Here is a 22,356-nt window from a genome sequence, read left to right on the forward strand (position 1 = left end):
GATTTTATGAAAATAATATAATTCATATTTCAAATTATGCTTCGTTAATTTTAATATTTGATGTAAATAGCATGTAAAACTCGTGTCAATAAATGATAAGAATTAAAAAAAAAAACGCAAAAATAGAACTGATTTTCAGTTGATATATAAAATTGTTGCTTTTGAATAATATGCGATGGTATATTTCTTTGCAACTTTCCTATCATTTAATATTGGTTTCGTATTCTATCATTTATTGACTCGTGTTATAATTATAGATTTAAAAACATTGCTTTTTGATGTAGCTTGTGCTTATTTGTCATTGATTTTTTTAATCACAGGTTTTCCTTTTCTAGATATCTATTAGTTATTTTGATAAAATGTTTTATTATTATCAATAATTAATTTTAAACGCGATTGTTTGTATATGGACCAAAGTAATGTGGAGCGTTTGCAATGTAGAAAGGATGTAAATAAAATAATTTATTAAGAAAAAACATTGTTTTATTAAAAATACATGTACAAATTGTTCAGCTTAAATACTAGTGTATTTTAGATTTTTATGACATAACTTATACTTAAACTAGGGCTAATTGTACAAAAATGAAATAATTTTCTAAACAATCGAAAACTTATGAAACATAAATGGTACCTACAGTTTATTCATACAAAGTTTCCGAGTTAAGTAAGATTAAACATTTTAATCTAAGGCCCGTTCGTTACTATATTAAATAAAAAAAGATGTAATAAGCTACAATTGATGAAGGATCGCTCTTCTAAATTAACATTTAAAGTTATAGCATTGATAGTTTATTGAAATATAAAAATTTAGCATTTATATAGAAAATAAATCATCTTTTACATAACACCTTGCATTTCGAGTAATTCAATTTTCTTATCGATGTCGTCTGCAGAGTATGTGTAGTCAGTTGAATACTCTTGCTTTATATCTTCGGATTCCTTATTTTTCTTCTGAAAAAAAAAATATACATACTTACAAAAATTTTAAAATTCATATTTTTACCAAACTAACTGTTTATATTAAGTATATGAAATGAATTAACAGTACAAATGAATCTTGTCTGTCTTTTCTGCTTATCGCTGAAACTGCTTACTCGATTTAAAGTACCTTGACTACTTAACATTTGAAAATGAATGCGTTGTGTATAGTATAAAATATAAATCTACGACTCCTGTTATAACACAACATTCTTATTTGTACTTGTTTCTACAAAGTAATCGCTAATAAGTTTGATATTCATAGACCCATAGTTGCATGTATTGGTCGATATATAATATTTAAAACATCTCACCCAAAACTGCGCATACTCCGGGGACACCGATTGCAAATATGCAATTTTGTCCTCCATTTCCTTTAATCTTTGATAGATATCTTTCGACACTGGTGTAGTGTGGAGATACGATTCTATCGCTAGCACGCGTTCAGATATAGAGGGGGGGAGGTAGTCCGGTTTGGATTCCATAGGAGGGGGAGTGGGGACCGTTTGTGGACCCCACTCGTTGTAGACTTTACGGACTGAAAATAAGAAAGAAAGAAAACATTTATTTATACAGGTAACAATAATCTATTTCTATTCGGTGTTAGATAGCCCATTTATCGAGGAAGGCTATAGGAGGGCCATTGAGCCCCGAGCGGCCCGATTTGACCACGACACAATAGATTTTCTATTGTGTCTGTGATTCCGGGGGCTGAGTTATTGCAGCGCGGAACACAGCTAGTAAAAAATACAAATCAAAATAATTGCTTCGATTAGTGCTAGTGTAATTATTTTTAAACATTTGGTTTGGGTGTTCATACAGAAATACCCTGGCTTTTTAATTTCAACAGGCAAAATATTATTAAAATCCGTTCAAAGGTTTTTGATATCGAGCGATCGAAGTTAGTAAGCAAGAGGTTATTCCACAAGCATTTCCGGACAGACTGCCGGTAAATATGTGCAATTCTGACTTTGTAAAATTGAGATTGGAAATATTTATGAATTTTATTTTAATATAATAGAACCACATTTATATATAGATAGGTAAATTATATTTTTAACACAATAAAATTAATTTAACCTTGAATTTGTTTAAAGTGGCTCTGTTAATTGTTAAGTTATTAACACCATCTATTGAAATTAAATGTTTGTATAGTTGTTACTCTTTTACATTTATTATTTAAAATTTTAAAGTATTATCAAAAATATTTTTATGATATCATTATGTACCATATGTTCAACTTGGCTGTTTATAGTATAGTTAATAATTAAGAGCATAATATATCACAATTTGATCACAATATTAAAATTTAACTATTCCACAGACAATATAAATAACTAGCTGCGCTCCGCGGTTTCCGCTCCTGTTGGTCTTAGCGTGATTATATTATATAGCCTATAGCCTACATCGATAAATGGGCTATCTAACACCGACATAATTTTTCAAATCGGACAAGCAGTTTCTGAGATTAGCGCGTTGAAACAAACAAACTCTTCAGTTTTATAATATATTATGTATAGATATACTAGTAACTCTACTCACTTTTCAAATGCCCTTTCGAGTCTTTCCGTTTCACGAACTGCGTTCTCACTCTAGCACACGTCTCCGTATCTTCCATCTCACTCTCACCTATTCCCGGTATAAAGTCGTGAATGTTACTTTTATTCACTTGCGCTCTCTTTCTTTCGATAAAATTCTGTATACGTTTTTGTATTTCCTCATTAGATACAGTCACTTGCACTAAATTTTTATCTATTTCTACACTCTGAGGATATTCCTTATTAACGCCTGCACCTGAAAATCAGGCGTGTTATTTTAGTGAACAGGTAAATAAAAAATTGTTTGATAACAAATATATTTATTTCATAATGTACTTTAACACTTAAAACTACCCACAAACCAGGTTTCTATAACTATAATATTTATGACTAAATAAAATATAAAAATAGCCTATTATACACTAAATATTATGTATAAACATATTATTAACTGGCTTTAATAAAGGAAAAAATACATAGAATAAAGGAATATACAAAAATCTATACGAAAACTTTGCTTGATAAAAATACATAATATTACTAGCTTACCGCCCGCGGCTTCGCCCGCTTTCTCTAAAATGATTTGAGATTTAAACTATCCTATCTCTCAAGTTGGATCGAACTGCACATGGTGTGCGAATTTTATTATAATCGGATAAGTGGTTTAGGAGTCCATTGAGGACAAACATTGTGACACGAGATTTATATATATTAAGAAGATGGTCTTACTAATAAAATGTTACCCATTCGCTATGCAATGGATTAGTTATTGCAATAACCTGTCTTGTTTTTATGATTGATGTTTCATGTGAGCAAGAGCAGGACACAGCTATGGTAGAAATTTATCCACTGTTTAACTTTTTATTGGTAAGTTATAATTTTATGGCATGCATTTATTTACTATGCAATAAATTTTATATAAAAACAGCTATGAGATAGCAACAGTAAAGTATATAACTTATCAAACACAGAAAGAGTATCTCTTTCAATAACAACTTATTACTTCGAGCTCATTTTAAATAAAAATAATATAATATTAAATAAAACCTGCCTAACTTATCAACAATTTATTGCACCGGTTACAATTAAGTAGGCACTCATGACTCAATTGTTATTTCTATAATTTTGATCACTTTATTATCACTTTTACGAACGTTTTATATCCATTTTTATGTAAATAAAAAATATATATTTTAAGTATAAAATTCATTAAAACAGATAATTGGATTAAAAAATCCACTTTGTTCAAATATAATAATTAAAAACCTATTTTGTTCAAAAAAGTAGGTACATTTTAAGTTACACTTAAAAACTCAACTAAAAAGCAACTCAAAACAAAAAAGGCGACTCTACACATTGCACTAAAAAGCAAGCTACTCCTAAGCCTTTTGTGTCCGCTTAGAGGACCACGCACATTCAACGTTTTCTTTCCAGACCGCTTCACTGCCTTCATAGACCTCCTTTTTCCAAATCGGTACATTCGCTTTGAGGCTCTCTATGCAGTAGGCGACTGCGTCTAGCGAGTCCCTTCTGTGGGGACTGCTTACCGCTATCACTACGGATGCTTCGCGGCATGGCACGTTGCCGAGTCTGTAATTTTATTAACAAGCGTTTTTAATAACTAATAATGTGAAATATGTTTAATTAAATATCATAAAAATTATGAATATGCACAATTTGCCTGAAAATAAAAACTGGCTATGGTCACAGATTAGATACTAGCTATCAACGACTAGCTATGGTGTAAGGATTCATGATAGGCTTGTAAATGCTTGAAAAATGTGTGGCATCATGGCATATATGTTAGCGCGTTTAATTTAAAGATAAAATTATATTTTAAAAGTAAATCAATTGATTAACTTCATTAATTATTTTAACAATAACCAATTGGATAAAAGTATTAACAGTCATTTAATTATCGAGTAATAATAATATTTCATGTCGTATTCAAAATAACGATCAAAACAACACAAATAACACCTGCGCTGACTCACACTGTCACACCACTCGAATAGTTGTTTTGATCGTACTATAAATAACGGTCGTCTGCAGTTGCAAGTCATTCTTGTCTTGACTTTGGTCGAGTAAAGATGTCTAAGAAATATTATATCAGTATTTAATTACGTAATACAACCACGCTCTAACATCAGAAGTAGAAGATGAACCAGCCCTTACTCGGAATCCTGGCAGGCTGGCACAAATTCTTCTATCATACTACGTGACAGTGTGCAACTGTCACTGTCACCATCATGACAGTATACGACTGTGAACTTCAACCTTCGAAAAATCTAAGCTTCGAAATAATTGAATTGAATTGACTTCAAGTAAACAAAGATGAAGGAACTCGCACAAAGTGTGTTTTCTTGTGCGTAGTGTGAAGTAAATTTTTGTGGTGTGGAATATTGTAACGGTAATGTAGTTCATCAATATTAATGTGATGTGCAATCCGGGCGGTTGTCCAGGATATTTGAGCCTTTAATTGTGGTAAGCGAACGACGTGCTTATGTCGCAAATAATAAGTGTTTGATCCCAGGGAATTTGAATCCAATGTGGTGTCTTCGATGGCGCCCAGTTTAAGCTATTGTGGTGGTAAATTATTATTTTTCTGTATTTTGACAATTGAAAAACGCTTCTAAGCGAAGTCCAGTTGAATAAATCAATATTTGAGTTTGAGTTCATCATGTGGATGTGACTGGTGTTCTATAAGGTCAGTTTGGCCGAGCGGTTATGTTTTTGTTAATACATTGTTTTGAAACCACGAGATAAATTACCGTACTCATTTCAAATGAACGTACGAGGACGTTATAACTTGTGTTTTAACTTTTAATTATGTTCCAGGACTTATGGTTATCACTTGAGAGATGAGATACAGCCAGATGAGATAAAGCCGCTGTTCGCAGCTGGCAGAACTCGATAAGCTATCGAATCCTATGTACAAATATCATTAAATCACAATAATACAAGATAATGATAGCTATGAAGCGAAAAGTAAAAGCAATTGCTAGACTGCTATTGTGTCCTATGTACGTGTAAGAATAGTACCAAAGCCAAATTTAGATGACCGTGTTAGCGGTAATGGAATCTAATTATGATAATCGACTGCCACTTGTCTGTACGGATCTTCTGTGACTTAGTCTGACAACTGGGCAGATAATAATACAAATCGAATGCCACTTGTCTGTACGGGTCTTCTGTGACTTAGTCTGACAACTGGGCAGATAATAATACAAATCGAATGCCACTTGTCTGTACGGGTCTTCTGTGACTTAGTCTGACAACTGGGCAGATAATAATACAATCGAATGCCACTTGTCTGTACGGGTCTTCTGTGACTTAGTCTTACAACTGGGCAGATAATAATACAATCGAATGCCACTTGTCTGTACGGGTCTTCTGTGACTTAGTCTTACAACTGGGCAGATAATAATACAATCGAATGCCATTTGTCTGCACGGGTTGTTACAACCGGGCGGGAAATAATAATAACCTGATTGTCACTTGTCTGACAACTGGACAAAGAAACAAATAATTTGAATACTTAAAACAAGTCTGAATGTCACCAGCGTGAACTATATTATCATTCCAACAAGTGTGAATTATATCATTGATATTTTGAGTTTTGAATTTACGCTCAGAGCACGAGCTTCTTTCAGAATGGCCGTGTTAGCGCGTTTAATTTAAAGATAAAATTATATTTTAAAAGTAAATCAATTGATTAACTTCATTAATTATTTTAACAATAACCAATTGGATAAAAGTATTAACAGTCATTTAATTATCGAGTAATAATAATATTTCATGTCGTATTCAAAATAACGATCAAAACAACACAAATAACACCTGCGCTGACTCACACTGTCACACCACTCGAATAGTTGTTTTGATCGTACTATAAATAACGGTCGTCTGCAGTTGCAAGTCATTCTTGTCTTGACTTTGGTCGAGTAAAGATGTCTAAGAAATATTATATCAGTATTTAATTACGTAATACAACCACGCTCTAACATATATTTATAACATGATGACAAACACAACTTTAACCTTCAATTTTATGCTTGGAGCAGTGGTATACAGAACAGAACAACACATAATTTTGTTACAAATTCGAAATCTACATTTAAAAAAATACTTAAAAAGTGCTCTATTATAGAGGGAAATTGAGCGAATCTCATTAACCAATGATCTACCATAAATTATGTATCATCAATATGTTTTCACATACAAATTATATTACATTACATTGTAGCAGTTATAAGGTCAGATTAGTGTCTATTATATATTCGAGAGACACAAGTGACAAGGTCAAAACAATTCGAGCTGTGGGACACGATAAGAATTGACATCAATAAACAGACATGTTTATTTATCAATGACGTAATTTAATATTTAATTTGTGTATTAACTTTGCTAGAAGTTTTGGCATTGAATTTTTTTATTTATTAGTACATGTGTTATATTTTTCTACACTAATATTATAAAGAGGAAAACTTTGTTTGTTTGATTGAATGAATAGGCTCATAAACTACTGGACCGATTTTAAAAATTTTTTCACCATTCGAAAGCTTCATTATCCACAAGTACAGGGTGGTTCTAAATTACGTTGACAAATTTCAAAATAATAAATTTCAAAAATGGGACATGCTGCCTTGCTTTTGTTTTTTAATTATTATTTTCACATGTTTTGGCGCCAACTTAAAGTTATTTGTGAAGAGAATAAATTAAAAATTAGTCATTTTTTACTATGTCTGCTCAACGAGGTGCAATAATATCCTTATATGAGGCTGGTAAGCGGCAGTGCGCGGTAGTGCGACTTCTCGGTATCAGTCGGCAGTTAGTTTCTTCTGCTATTAAACGCTACGATGAGCTTGGCCATCATGGTAACTGTCTGGGAAGAGGCAGAAAAAGAACTGTAAAGACGCCTAGGCTTCGACATATCGTCAAACAAAGATAGACCCGCAATTCACAAGCCAAGGTAAGAAAAATGGCTCGAGATTTAGGTGTAAGTCATTCAACGTTACAACGAGTTGTTAAAAATGAGCTCAAGTTAACAGCATACAAGCTTCGAAAAGCGCAGCGGTTGGATGATAAAGATAAAAAAATACGCCTTGAAAGATGTCGCTTACTGAAAGCGCGCTCCGCTGGTGAAGCGTGGAAAAATATTTTTTTCACCGATGAAAAAATTTTTCAGATTGAACAGTCTCATAACCGCCAAAACGATAAAGTTTACTCTTCTAGTCGCCCTGGAGCCACAGCAATTATCCCCCATCGGCATAGACCGGATTCAGTCATGGTTTGGCGTGGCATTTGCTCAACAGGCAAAACTCCTCTCGTTTTCGTAAAAAAAGGTGTGAAAATGAATCAAGAAATAAACCGACGCGATATTTTAGAGAGTGTAGTTCTTCCTTGGAGCCAGTAGCACTTCGGTGACCAACCGTGGACTTTTCAACATGACACTACTGCATCTCACAGGGCCTCAAATGTACAGTAGTGATGTATGGACCATTTCCCAGAGTTCATAAGTTCCAAGGAATGGCCTCCATTTTCACCAGACCTTAATCGAATGGATTTCAGCGTATGGTCAATTCTAGAGGCGAAGGCCTGTGCAACATCACACAGAAGTGTAGACGCGCTGAAGGCAACACTTACTCGTGAGTGGGACAAAATATCTGAAGAGGAGGTACGGAAAATCGTCGAAAACTTCAGAAAACGTTTAAGCCTTTGTATTAAAGCTAAAGGTGGTTATTTTGAAAATAAATAGATATTTACATTAAAATGATACTGTATTTTTATTATTTAGTAGTCACAGATATACTGTATAAAAGAAAAATAAAATAAATCGTAAAATAAGTTGTCAACGTATTTCAGAGCCACCCTGTAATATAGGCTATATTATATTATCACGCTAAAACCAATAGGAGCGGAGCCACGCGGGTGAGGCACAGTACGGCACGTCATAAGCTGAAATTACATCCATACCATCTGGACAGCTGGCGATCAACGACTGTTCGCTTTAGAAGAGTTTTTTGCCTCGTGCTACCGAAATTTGGAATCAGCTCCCGCGGGCAGTGTTTCCAATGAGTTACGATTTGGGGACCTTCAAGAAAAGAGCGTACACCTATCTTAAAGGCCGGCAACACACTCGCCATACCCCTGGTATTGTGGGTGTAAGTGGGCGACGATGATCATTTACCATCAGATGACTCGTCTGCTCGTTTGCCTGCTATTCCCATTAAAAAAAAAAAAAAAAACAGCTAGTAGTTAAATAAAATGTTTTTTGGAGCGGTGAGTGCTCAGTGGTTAACGCTTACATCCATACTAATATTATAAATGCGAAAGTAACTCTGCCTGTTACTCAATCACGCCTTAACTAATGAACCAATTTGCATGAAATAATATAATAGGATAGGTTTTATCACGGAAATCCCACGGGAACGGGAACTATGCTGGTTTTTCTTTGACTGCGCGAGCTAAGCCGCGGGCGGAAAGCTAGTATTTTATAAAAAGGTTTAAGCGTGGATTTTTTTTATTGATATAAAAAAGTGGCATATCTATAATTAGCATAAAATTAACATAGCATCGCAAATCTTTCGTCTCTACAATATTAATGTAGACAAACAAACGAAATTTCCTCTTTATAAAATAAGTGTAGATAAGATATAGACTGATACAAAATATTATTTTGTCAATACAAATTCGAAAAGATTATACAATTTTTTCCAGCTATTTACAATGTTTCTATTATGCAACAAATTGATTGATTCATTGCAATGTCTGTAAATATTACAGTTCATTATACATCATTTCATAACACAATATCGTTCATAACTGGATGCCCTAATAAACATTTTCAAGTGTATCACTTGAAAACCACTTTAATTAAAGCAGATAATTTAGTTAAAGTGTTTGCACTAATTTTACTGAACCCTTCATCTTTTAGAGCCAGCGCGCACGAGCAACTTTGTCTCCGCAACTATTTTGTCTCTCCCATCAATTGTATGGGGAGTTGCGTCGCTACGTGCGCGCACTTTCATACTAGCCCATAGGTCGGAGAGACAAAATAGTTGCGGAGACAAAATAGTTCCGGAGACAAAGTTGCTCGTGCGCGCTGGCTCTTAATTACAATACGAATTTATGTGGCTATAAACTAATAATACATTCTTTATTGTTGTGTTTGTAATTTACCTACTTCATAATTAATGATGACATGCCTTAAGATTTGTAAGCTCACAATAACTACAATTATTTTATAAAATCTTTACTAATTTTATAAAGTTAAAGAGTTTGTTTGTTTGAATGCGCTAATCTCAGGAACTACTGGACCGATTTTAAAAATTCTTTCACCATTCGAAAGCTACATTATCCGCGAGTAATATAGGCTATATATTATCACGCTAAGACCAACAGGAGCGGAGCCACGCGGGTGAAACCGTGCGGTACAGCTAATAATTTTATAAAATCTATACTAATGTTGTAAAGTTAAAGAGTTGCGTTGTTTGAACGCGCTAATGTCAGGAACTACTAGTGCGATTTGAAAAATTATTTCAGTGTTAGATAGTCTATTTATCGAGGAAGGCTATAGGCTATTTATCATCACGCTAAGACCAACAGGAGCGGAGCAATGCGGGTGAAACCGTGGAGCACAGCTAGTTATAGAATATAACTTTAAGTAAACATTACACCATACACATTATACAATTTTATCAATAGCTGTTTTTGCAGTTTAGCACTTCCATTACTTGCAAATATAATTTAAGACCTTCATATAATAAAATTTCTCTCACCTATGATACATAGCAATGCCATGGATCGCTGGCCACTTGCTCCTCGCTTCCTCACAAATATTCTTCATAGCTTTCAAGGCCATAGGTTCATAGGCCTCATATTCTAACCTTAATACCTGTAAGCAGTAAGCATGCTAAGTGAAAGTTGAGTTACACAAGTAAAATTTATATATTGAAAACAGTTTTATTGAATATTTTGGTTGAATTTAGTTTGTGTTTGAGTGCAAATAAAAAAATTTACACTAAATTGGACAATTGCATGAAAAAATATAGTAGAGAGAAAGGTTATTTTTTAATGGGTAGTCAAATCTGACACTTAGGGGTATATAAATACAAATATGTACTTTTCATATTTTTGTTTATATAATTTTTCATTTTAGAGATGGACTATTTTACAACATTATTATAATTTATTCAACAAATATTACGCAAAAATGTATCGTTTTGAAATAGATCACACAAAATAAACAACTTTTCAAACAAATTAGAACCAATATGATGCACATTATCAATCCACAAAAAACCTAAAAGATAGATAACAAACCTAAGGTTATCAAAGGGCACAGATATGACAAAAATTTTGACATTCTATGTAATACTAAAGTCACCAACCTTCTTATCCTCGAAATTATCTCTAGTGGTCCCGACAAATAGGGACACTGCACCGCAACTCTCATGCACAACCAATTCAGTTATTTCATCCACGCTCAGCTTATCCACCGTTAGTTTTAAGTGATCCATGGTTCTACTTAAACTTAAATTTGTTCCTATATTCCTTCTATCCCCCACTTAGTGGTGGTATAACAGCAATGCTATCAAATTCTTTTATATCAATATCTATGTTATCGGAGCACACTTCTTCGTTCTTAGCTAGTAAAATATTATGTTTTATTGTTTCCAAGTTATAATTTGCAGCGATTATATCCAATAATTGCTTGTAGGTTATTTTTTCGGGGAGCGTTATTCTCGCTTCTCGTGTTCCAGCTAATTCTTTCGATTTTGCAAAGAAAAGCAATTTAACTGTTACTCCACGTTCAATTTCCATAATTCATCCTATTAAAATAAAAGTTATGAATATAAAAAATATATAAATTTTTGTAGTTTACTGATAACGATTTAATGATAGATAAATATCTTTAATTTATTCGATATTAGTTAAGGTTATCTTTAGCAGCAATAAAGTATAATACACTTACACAATATATTGCACAAGAGATAATTAATAAAAACATAAACCGGTTATATATACTAGAAAAACATTCATAAGCATATAGGAGCTAACAAGTTGCAATCACACCAAAAAAACACATCATAATAAATAAATAAAAATATTTTTCACAAAACTTATTTCTTACAACTTTTACGTCAGCTTTAAAGGTTTATCATAAAACGAAAACTATTTTTTAACTAAATATTCCAATTCATAGTATTTTTTAATAGAGTTCTCATTAAAAAATGTTTATTTTTAAGTTAAAATAGAAATTAAATTATTTTTTATGACATTTGAAAAGGATATGTGCAAAAAATATTGCGTGAACTATTTAATTATATAGAGAATTACTTACCTGGAATAATTATATACATTCATGAACCGTGCCTAATGACCTACAACAACTTTCAATTTGTGTTTCAATTTATTTTCAATTGCAGGTTAAATTTTGAATAGGTCATCGCTTTTCTGTGTCGCTTTTCTGTAATTCTGTCAACCACTGTCAACTTGTCAAGTGTCAACCCTGAACTGACAGTTGACACAATCTGAAGGTTGCTAGATTGTAATTACATTATGTTAACACAATCTCTTTTACAACTCGACATTCTTTATTCTGTACTTTTTTAATTTACTCAAACCTACATGTTTTATTTTTATGTTCTTCGAAATTGGTCGATTATTAACTGTGATTATTAACATAGTTTTTCAGGGTGAAGTAAAAACATTAATTTATTTATTATTTATTTATAATTTATTATTTATTTATAAAAGAACATTGTCGAATTAGGTTAGAATCCTGTAATGATAGTAAGTTCTATGTGATGTAAATAAATAAATAAATAAAAATAAATAAATTAAAAAATACTTTAATATATTAATTAAACAATTATAGTAGTAGGTACCTAATTTATTAACGAAATGTAATTATTAAAAATTAAAAATATGTCAAATAAAGATAAAATAATAGGAATATGAAGATTGTAGGTAGTGTAGGTAATTAATTTGCACAAGTCTTGCAGAAGCTTGCAGAATTCAAAAAGTAGCCTTTTTAATTTTATTTATGGCAAGAATGATGTCTGACATTGACAAGTGACAACTGCTACTTAAAAAATTTCAAACGGTTTTGAAACGGCGATGTCGTTGTGTTTAAGCTTAACCGCTTTTTGGCAAGATTCCCTCGGGCGCGCGCGTTATGTAAAATGAACGTCGCACTGCTTTCAGTACAAAAAAGTTAAAAATAGACTTTCAGAGTGAGTTGCGTGTTCCGACATTTTTTGTTTTTATGTGACATACAAACGCTTTATTCTCTCTATAAATATTTTAGTAATCAAAGTGAAACGCCTATAGTAAACATTGGATTGATATGTGTATGGTGATGTGATTTGTGAAGTGCGAATACGGTACATCAAAGACTTAAAAAAAAGCAGATTTGGACATATTTTGAAGTGCTGTGGTAAATAGTTGTTTATAAAAATGGCTCACGTGGAGCCAATGGACTTGGACTGCATAGAAAGTGATTTCGATGATAAGGAGAACTCATACCAACATAACAATGCCCTGCCGAGAGTGTCGTGTGCTGAAAAAGGGTTTGAAGAATTGGATGTGTCTGAATTCAACATGAAACTAAGGTACCAAGTGACCCCAGCTTCATCACCTATGTCTAAAAGTTATACGGCTAATTGTTTAGATAACAGGAATATTAGTTCTGTTGAAGATGTGTTGACAAATAATCAAAATCTAACTAGGTCATTAAATGCAACAATAACAAACTCAGACAGCATATTGAAGTCACCAAAGTCTCTGCCATTACAGTCAATATCTACCGATCAATTTACTGATTTGAATAGAAACTCTTCGGTTAGGCGGTCATTGGACACTGCTCAAAATAATGTGACAGTAACAATAACAACACCTCAAGATTTAGATGATAGTTTGTCATTACCCAGTACATCATCATCTTTAACACATACTCCAGAAGCAACTACGCCCACTAAGGAAATACCCAAGCATGATGGTGGTTCTCCTATACTCCGTGGATTGAAAAGTGTATTTAGCATGTTTAGATCGTCTCAAAGTCCTATACCGCCAAATGATGAGACAAATGTTGAAAGAAAAGATGAAACTTTCTCTGAAGTACCAGTTAAAGATACTAAACCACAAACTGTATTAGCTTCCACTCCGATACGGAGTAAAAACAGTCCAATAAAAAGTGGCAGTCCTCTTAAAGACAGTGTGACATTCAAAGATGATTTGGAGCGGGAACTGCAATGGAGAGATGACTCGACCATAATATTCAAGGAAGAAAAAATTCCCATACACAAACTGTTTTTACCAACATTACCAATTGAAACCAAGGCTGTGCAAGAATTGAAAAAAGATAATGTTAACACCACTGTTGAGTATATGGATATATCTATGAATGAGTCGGCTATTAATGAATCTGTTAAAAATATAAAGTACGAAGTAAATAATACCATTGAGTCTGATAGTGAGTTCCAGGACTGTGAAACTACATTTACAAAGAATGAAGATGATCTTGAAGAAAAAGCAGATGTTAATGCTAATGTTGGTTGCATTCAGGATGATATAAATATGTCTATTGTTGAAAATGAATACAATGAAATAAAACCAGAAGAACCTCCAATTGAGTCAATTGGTAATAAGACTATTGATGTACCAATTGAATGTACTATATCAGGAGCTCAAACAGTTGCTGAAGACGACAAACTGAATTTGACCAATAATCTAGAAACTAATACGAAATTGGAAGATGTAGTACCAGGTGTTTTTGAAAATGTTGATAACAAAAATAAAGCTGAAGAAGAAATTTTATTAGAGACACCTTCAATTAGTAACACTACCTTGAATAGAGATAATCTTCAATGTGAACAAAATTTGTCTGCTATTATAAATGAACTTAATGAAATCAGCAGTGATGCAAAGTGTGTGGAAGATAATCTTGTTGAAAATGTTAACAATAAGCATGAAAGTAATGGTATTTGCAATCAAAGTAATATAAACATGTCCATTGTAGAAAATGATTTCCATGAAGTTAACCAATCTAAAAACTTATTGCAAACTCAGGTTGAAAATAATGCTAATGCTAATGAAACTACTAATTTGGAAAACCCGATTGTAGAAAATATCATAAAGGAGGACATCATTCCAGAGGGATTAAAACTTGACGAAACTGTCAACATTGAAGCCAGCTCTAAATTATTGAATTCAACATCACCAGACATTAATGAAAGTTCACAAACTAAAAACCAGTCAGATACTCAAATAGGTGAAGAAGGTGTTACACATAAAGAAATTGTTGATGAAACAACTGAAAAAACAATCACTAGTGAATTGGATGAAACTGATTATAAATTAGAACAATCTTTACATGCAGATAAAATTTCTACTTCAAATGAAGTTACAAATGACATAAAAACCGATTCAAGAATGGAGTTAAATTCTATGCAAACTATGGATGATTTACATGAGAATATTATAAGTAATGAAATAGCTTTAGAAAATATCACAGAACTTCAAACAACTAATGTAGTAAATAATTCTGTTGATCAGCTTCACAAACTTACAGAAACAAGTGAAATTCCCAAACATGAAGACATTGAGCAAAATACAAATCAGAATATTGATGAAGCTCTAATTCTTACTAATAAATCAGAATGTCTACCCACATTGAGTAATGAAGAAAAGGTAGATATAACACCAAGTTTATCTAATTTATTGGTTGAGAACTCTATCCATACACCTGATATTCAAACTCATGTGGAAAATATTACTGAAATAGTAGTAAAAGGTAATACCTTATCGAATAATATTCAAAGTGAAGCTATTATTGATCCAGCCAAAACTATGTGTTCTAATACAGAAATAAGTAGTAATAATGTTATAAATGAGTTTGAAGAAGAAAATCAATTAGTAAAAAATGATTCTTTAGTAATACCAGTAGACAGAGAAAATGTAAACGACAAGACAGTGGAAATTAATTCAGAAAACTTAACTATTGAAACCAAATGTACAGATGTTAATTGTGTTAACACAAGTAATGCGGAAAATACTACACTGTCCCACATAGATGCACATGTAGTTGATTCAAAACCATCAGACATTCCCCTGCCTTTTGATGATGAAAATATGCCTAGTTTGAACAATGAAATTGAAATTACAAATAAAGCAAATACAAATGATGAAGAAGCAGAAATGCAAGTTTCTGATTTGCCAGGAAATACAACTATAATACAAGAGTCACTAAATATCGAAGGAGATAGTAATGTTGAATCTACCATATCACAGAACAATATTGACAATTTTAAAACTCTGCATGCTTTAGAAACACCTATTGAACCAGAAATTTTACCTGAAGTGGTGGATAGTAATGAAATAGAAGTAAAAATTGAAAACATAGAGACAGCCAGTTCTTCTGATGCTAATCCTGAAATTTGTAATGCAACACTTAAAGTGGATAGAGAAGATGACCCTAATAAAATAAAAGTAACAGAAACAGGGCACAATGATTTAGCTATTAAAAATGTAGTTCTACCTCAAAATGATTGTATCTCTAAAATAACTTCACAAGAGAATGCACAAAATATCACTAGCAACGCCGATGTTAGCACAACTAATGAAGCTAACCAAGAACCAATTATTAACAATGCTTTTATTTCATTGGGTCAAGAAAATAAAGAAGAGTTAATTGAACCACCTGCAAACGATCCTCATGATTTAGAAACTGACATGGAAGTTGATAATATAAATGAATGCAAAGAAATAAATCCATTTGAAACCAAATGTAAAATTGTATCTACTCCTCCTGGTTCTCCAGTAATAAGTTCAAAAGGTTACAACTTTAATTTTGATGAGATGGATGATCCATTTGCAACTAAAACAAAAATTAGACAGTCTCCACCACCTGAAATTATGATGAATGAAACATTTAAACCCATTGATAACGATAATCATATAGTTAAAACTACAGCGAAGAAAACAAATCAAAATAGAAGAAAATCACAACCTATGCCAAGAAATCGAGCTCCTAAAAAGGCCTTTAATTCTACATTTGCAGGTACGGTTACAACAAAGAAAGATGATATTGAAGAAGAGAAATTTGGTTTTAACAATGATTTGCCGAGGGAAGATAAGCCAAGTGACTGTAGCAATATAATGGGTAAAGTTAATGTTATAGAAACTACACCCGACGCACATATACTACAAGTTAATAAAATAAATAATGTCATAAGCACAAAAGAAGCCAACAACTTAAAAAATGATGTTGAAAATGAACATTCTAACAATAGCACACAAATATCTGATGAGAGGAAAAATAAAAATGTATTTAATTTACCTGAAATAGATGATAAAAACTTTAATCCATTTGCCACAAGATCAAAGATTTGTGTCTCTCCTACTCCCGAAAGTAGTAGTTTTGTGCATGATAAAACCGCAACCTTTGATATTCACAATAGCACAGAGATCAAAATATCTACTGGTGATGAGGATGCCAACTTAGCTGCCAATATAAATTCGTCCGATATAAGTAATATTACAACTTCATCAAAACATACAAACGAAAAAGATGCTACTGTTAAAGAAATTCACACAGAAGATGAAGACACCATTGAAGGACCTTTCCTTGAAGCAGAAGACCTTGCTGACTTTGAGAAGGATACAGATATACTTCCTGATAGTGAAAGAGATGACATGATTGGCTTCGACGATTTTCCTCCTCAAACAAATGAAGACAATGGGGATAATGCAGAGATATTCATTGATGCACAGGCATTTGAGTTTCTATTAAACCAAAATACTAGTAATGTTGTTGCAGACAGTGGAAAGGAAAGCTTGTTCCTTAAGTTCGATCCTTTGTTTGCAAAGAGAGTATCCTCAGATGGCATACTCGCAGCTTTAAATAAGGCACCAAAACGAGTTAGTACACCGAAGAAAAAGACTCAACACATAGATAACAATTTACAGACAAATGATTCAAGTGCTGGCACATCCAGCAAAGTTCCACCGGCTCCTGATACTGCTGATGATATAAATATGAATGTATCTAAACCTACAATGGTTGTGAATCCTGCAGTAAATTCAATAATTTCACCAAGGAAAGCTGCTACACCACCTAAAATAAATAGACAATCTTTATCATTCACATCTCCAGCTATGGCCGTTATTGACCGTCTTCTCTCTCTTAGTGGGAATGGGAATTCTTCCTCACTTAACCACGATACATCAATGCCGCAAGTCAGCGCCGAACAACATCACACTGATTCGGCTCTTATTCAACTAAGAGAGATGTTGGCTGAAAAAGAAATACACGTACAAACTTTACGGGCTGAAAGTAAGGAACTAAAAGAAAGATTGTCAGTCATGGAGTCACAAGTGAGGTCTTTAGAAACCGAGAGTCAAGATAGATTAAGAAAGATAACAGATTTAAACGAAAAATTAGCAGATAAGATTAAAGTTAATAAAACTATGTCGACCGTTGTGGAAGAGTATGAGAGAACTATAGCAAGTTTGGTCGCTGAATTGGAACAAGATAAAAGACGAAATGCCGAAGAACGAATGAAACTGATAAGAGATCGCGACGAACAAACCGCGCATCTAGCGAGCATGGAAGTATCGTTTAGCGACTTACACAGCAAGTACGAAAAGAGTAAACAGATAATATTTAGCCTCAAAGCTAATGAAGACACTTGTAAAAAATCCATTAAGGAATTTGAAGAGAATTTAGTCAAAATGCAGAACAATTATGAGCTACTTAAACAACACGCTACATCGAAATTGAATCACGCTAATACAGAATTAGAAAAAATGAACAAGGCGCACGAAGCCGAGGTATTGAAATTGAATGCAATGATAAAGAGGAAAGATTTGCACATCACGTCGCTGGAGGAAACCCTCGCGCAAAAAACTAAGGCGAACGAAGAGTTGACCGCCATTTGCGATGAGCTCATAAATAAAGTCGGCTGAACTATAATTAGGCGAAGTCTAGATAGCTACGCAATAAAATCTACGTGATCCAGACGTGTAACGCGGCAACTTGTGTACTTATCACAATGATAAGTTGCATTAAGTTCGATGCTCCCGAATGTGCCAAATTCGCTGCATACTCGAATAAAGACTGTTTTTGTGATACTTGGACTAAAAAATATGTAATTGTAGTTGTTATCTGTCTAGTTGTATCGGGAATATTTTCACTTAGAATTTTTTATATCAAGACTAGAGAGTTATGCTGGTCATAATGCGCCTACGTCGAAAATTATTAAAGTTTGCCCTTGATAGTAAAAAAGTGACATTAACAATATTTTTAATTTATTAAAACATAAATAATGTAATGATAAAAATATTTTTGGACAGTTTTTGTAATGATAAATATTTTTGTAGATATGTATAGTTTAAACGTGTTGATAATAGGGTCTCATAATTAGCACAGTACCTTTTTGATACTATTTGTGAACTATTCAAATGTTGCCATTATAAATGTTGATAAAAGAGAAAATATTATTTTTGATTCTTCTTCTATTAGTATGATAACAATTTAAATATGTATAATTAATTACTATTAATTATTAATAATTGTATTACAAAATGTTTCTTCTTTATAGCTGTGGATGTGTAAACAATAATAATTTTGCAGATATCTTGAAATTATCAAATCAAAAACGTGTAACTATAACATTAAACTTCTTTTATTTTCACATTATTTGTAAAAGAAAATTCAAAATAAATTTACATAAAGATAATATTATGTAAGTACAATTTCTCTTAAAGATAATTTTGTCAGGAATGAATATATATAGAATAAGGCCGTAGAATAATGTGAAGACGAAAAAATGACCATATTTTTGCATGTTCATGTTATTTTAGTTAAATACAGAATGTCGGAGTGAACTATTTTTGTATTATATTATGATTTAATTAGACATATATTTAGCTATTAAAGTCATTGACCTTTTAACTGTTGTTTTATTTGTACAAAGTGCAGTGGAAGATCGCCTATTCGTGTTTACAAACTACTAGCGGTCCGCCCCGGCTTCGCCCGTGGTACATGTTTACGTTTTCTCTACATAAGAACCATCCTCGTACTTCAAGGAATATAATAAAAAAAGAATTATCGAAATCGGTTCAGCCGTTCTCGAGTTATGGAATTACAACGAAAAGTGGCATTGATTTTTATATATTAGATTTTAATTTTGACTTGTTTAGAAATAGTTCTGAGGTTTTCAATGGTATAAAAATAAATAACTAGACGCTTTCTTTTAAATTGTCGAATATAGCTTTATGACGCGGGTTCGATGCCCTTAAAGATACACAGAATCTGAGCTTTCAGTTTTCTGTTTGTAGTTTGGCTCTAATAATGAAATATATTTTTCTGTAGATGTTCTTTTGTTAATAATCGCTATTGATAGGTAACTATATATTCAATTTTACCTTAAATATACAAAAATATAATACAATAATAATTATTGAAATAAGAACTAGTTAATTATTTTGTTGCTTAATGTTATAATAATGCTTAAAACAAATACAGTGTAATATTTATATCTTGGTCAATTATTATTCATTCATAAATACATACATAATATACATTATCATGTTCAATTTGTACATTTATTTGAGCACAATTAGATATCAAGCACACACGCAAAGTATATCTAGGTACATATTCATGATTTTAAATTAAAAACGATTAGGTAGGTATGAATGAATAGTTTCAGTTCGCAGCAGAATTTATGACTTACGTGCATACATTTTCATCCAATCTGCTAATCCATTTTGGGGTAATACTGAAAAAAAAAATATTACTTAGTGTGTCTAATGCCAAGATTTTTCTTTTTACGCAATGATTTATGGAAAAGATAATAGTATGTCAAACTGTCAAAAATGTTGGTAGTAAGAAAGCGACCTCTGGTACAGTGGTTAGCGCAAGATGCGGGTTCGATTCCCAGTGTCATAGTAGGTGTACCTACTTACCTTTAGTAATATAGAAAATCATTCATTGAAATACGAGATATGCATTGGTCCATACACAAGCGAACATGGGACATCTTATAAGGTTGGTATATATTTTGATAGGTATTTTATAATGGTATCGATATTTCAGTGAAGTTGCATGAATCATGCTTTACGGTTGAACTCAGAAGCGCAATAAATTATATTGAGATTATAACGGTGAAAGGTATGAGCGAGGCACAATGTATAAACAACATTTTAAGTTGTTATTAAAACGTAGTACATATGTAGATATTGATATTGTGATAATATGATTAAGATTATAGATGTCAGGCTTTAAAACGAAGTTTTTCGACCGCATAGTCAAAGGAAAACCTGTGTATTTTTTACACATACGTACTATAAAGTGCTTATTTATTTCAATAGCCTATTATATAATAGCCTATTTATACAAACATACATAAACACAAAATGGAACAAAAAAATTAACTCAAATCTCCATCGTCAAGTCAGTCGGTCAGTATCTAATGATTCAATACTGTCACACCGGTATTTAGCACACGTTATTTCTTCAGTAGTTAAGAACATCTATTCGCAATGTCATTGCCAATTGTAAAATCTGAGTGCGTTTATGCTCTCGCTCACGGATCATTAGAGGCTTGTAATTACGATGTTTATGTTGCGGGTAATCTGGAGAGAGGTCAGAACTAGTTTTAACTGGTTGCAACTAGGTTCAGTTTGTTACGGAGATAGAATAAGTCAAGATCCTGTTTCTCCTTTTTAAATATGGGGGAAATGGATTTCATATCTGTTGCACTGATCAATTTTATTTTTTTTGATATCGACAGAAGTGTGATCACCAGAGACTTTAAGCTATTGCATAGCTTCTATCGCGGGCCTTGAGCGCGGGGACCGAATCGAGAAATTCCGTAACGAAAAAACCTCACGCTCCCCACTCCGACGGGCTGTGTGGCTTGAAGGCATAGCATGCAATAGCTTTACCGCAGCAGTCCCCGAGTGCTACACGTCGTTTTTCACTAACAAGTCTAACAAGACTAACAAGTCAACCGGCAATCAAAACATTTTGATTCTTCGAGCCGGTCATGATTTATAATATAGCGCTAACTGAATTCAAATAAGTAGATAACCCTTATCTTAAGTTTTAGCACCCATAACTCATATTTAGCTTTATCCGGCCAAAACTAGATACAACCGTATGTAGGTTTTTAGCTGTAACATAAATGTATAGAACTTATATTATCATTGTAGAACAAAGAATCCGTCCTACTCGACCGATCAAGCGTTAATCATACATTCTTTTCATCAATAATAATTATTGATCTCATATTTGTGTTCGAAGCAAAACATACTTTCTATTTATTTTAATAGGTAAATGAAATTGAAGTTGCTGTTTGTAATGTCATATCAACATCTTTGTGATTGCCTTTTGTCATGAATTAACTGTGAAACAGCTAGATCGATTTTGATGAGATTGCCTTACTTATATAGTATAATAGTGTTATGAGGATTAATCTAGACTACTAATTATTTAAAAGAAGAAAAAGCTTCTTTTCATAAGTAAGAACAGCAGAGATAAGTACAATGTATCATATTCTCTCGTATACTTTGGCACGCTTCATAGGATTTTTAACCAAAATGCAATAGAAAAAGGGCGTGGCGTTAACGATCATTATGTGCGACACCAAATCACATGTCATGCATAAATGGTGTCGCATCGTACCAGCCCCCGAAACCCTGCAGATTCTAGCCATATTCTTTTCGTATCATTTATAAACCATCAGCAAAGCACTCCGTGTCTCTTGCGCCACGGTTGCCATGGCGACCAGCAGCAAACACTGCCAAACGCTGTCATTCTCGCCAGACT

General features: G+C 32.8%; 3 protein-coding genes across 7 annotated transcripts; 1 reads left to right on the forward strand and 2 right to left on the reverse strand.

Moving 5' to 3' along the window:
* Positions 1-691: 691 nt before the first annotated feature.
* Positions 692-11,041, reverse strand: LOC123700000 (molybdopterin synthase catalytic subunit). Of its 4 annotated transcripts, none has more exons than XM_045647088.1 (6): positions 10,910-11,041; positions 10,298-10,413; positions 3,931-4,106; positions 2,521-2,766; positions 1,293-1,516; positions 692-948 (listed from the first exon to the last, which is right to left on the reverse strand). In XM_045647088.1, the coding sequence occupies exons 1-6, from the start codon at positions 11,036-11,038 to the stop codon at positions 838-840; spliced, it is 1,002 nt and encodes a 333-aa protein (XP_045503044.1). In that variant the 5' UTR covers positions 11,039-11,041; the 3' UTR covers positions 692-837. The 4 variants fall into 4 exon arrangements, with proteins under 4 accessions (XP_045503044.1, XP_045503043.1, XP_045503042.1 ...); XM_045647087.1 differs by having other exon boundaries at positions 692-951; XM_045647086.1 differs by having other exon boundaries at positions 2,521-2,772.
* A 34-nt stretch (positions 11,042-11,075) lies between these two features.
* Positions 11,076-11,964, reverse strand: LOC123700001 (molybdopterin synthase sulfur carrier subunit). The gene is made up of 2 exons (XM_045647089.1): positions 11,863-11,964; positions 11,076-11,350 (listed from the first exon to the last, which is right to left on the reverse strand). The coding sequence occupies exon 2, from the start codon at positions 11,340-11,342 to the stop codon at positions 11,076-11,078; it is 267 nt and encodes an 88-aa protein (XP_045503045.1). The 5' UTR covers positions 11,343-11,350; positions 11,863-11,964.
* A 679-nt stretch (positions 11,965-12,643) lies between these two features.
* Positions 12,644-19,476, forward strand: LOC123699561 (putative leucine-rich repeat-containing protein DDB_G0290503). 2 transcript variants are annotated; one of them, XM_045646540.1, is made up of 2 exons: positions 12,644-16,356; positions 16,582-19,476. In XM_045646540.1, the coding sequence occupies exons 1-2, from the start codon at positions 12,981-12,983 to the stop codon at positions 18,486-18,488; spliced, it is 5,283 nt and encodes a 1,760-aa protein (XP_045502496.1). In that variant the 5' UTR covers positions 12,644-12,980; the 3' UTR covers positions 18,489-19,476. The 2 variants fall into 2 exon arrangements, with proteins under 2 accessions (XP_045502496.1, XP_045502495.1); XM_045646539.1 differs by having other exon boundaries at positions 12,644-14,985; positions 15,064-19,476.
* The last annotated feature ends 2,880 nt before the right edge of the window (positions 19,477-22,356 follow it).

The sequence above is a fragment of the Colias croceus genome, chromosome 18 (assembly GCF_905220415.1).
Source record: "Colias croceus chromosome 18, ilColCroc2.1".
Lineage (NCBI taxonomy): Eukaryota > Metazoa > Arthropoda > Insecta > Lepidoptera > Pieridae > Colias > Colias croceus.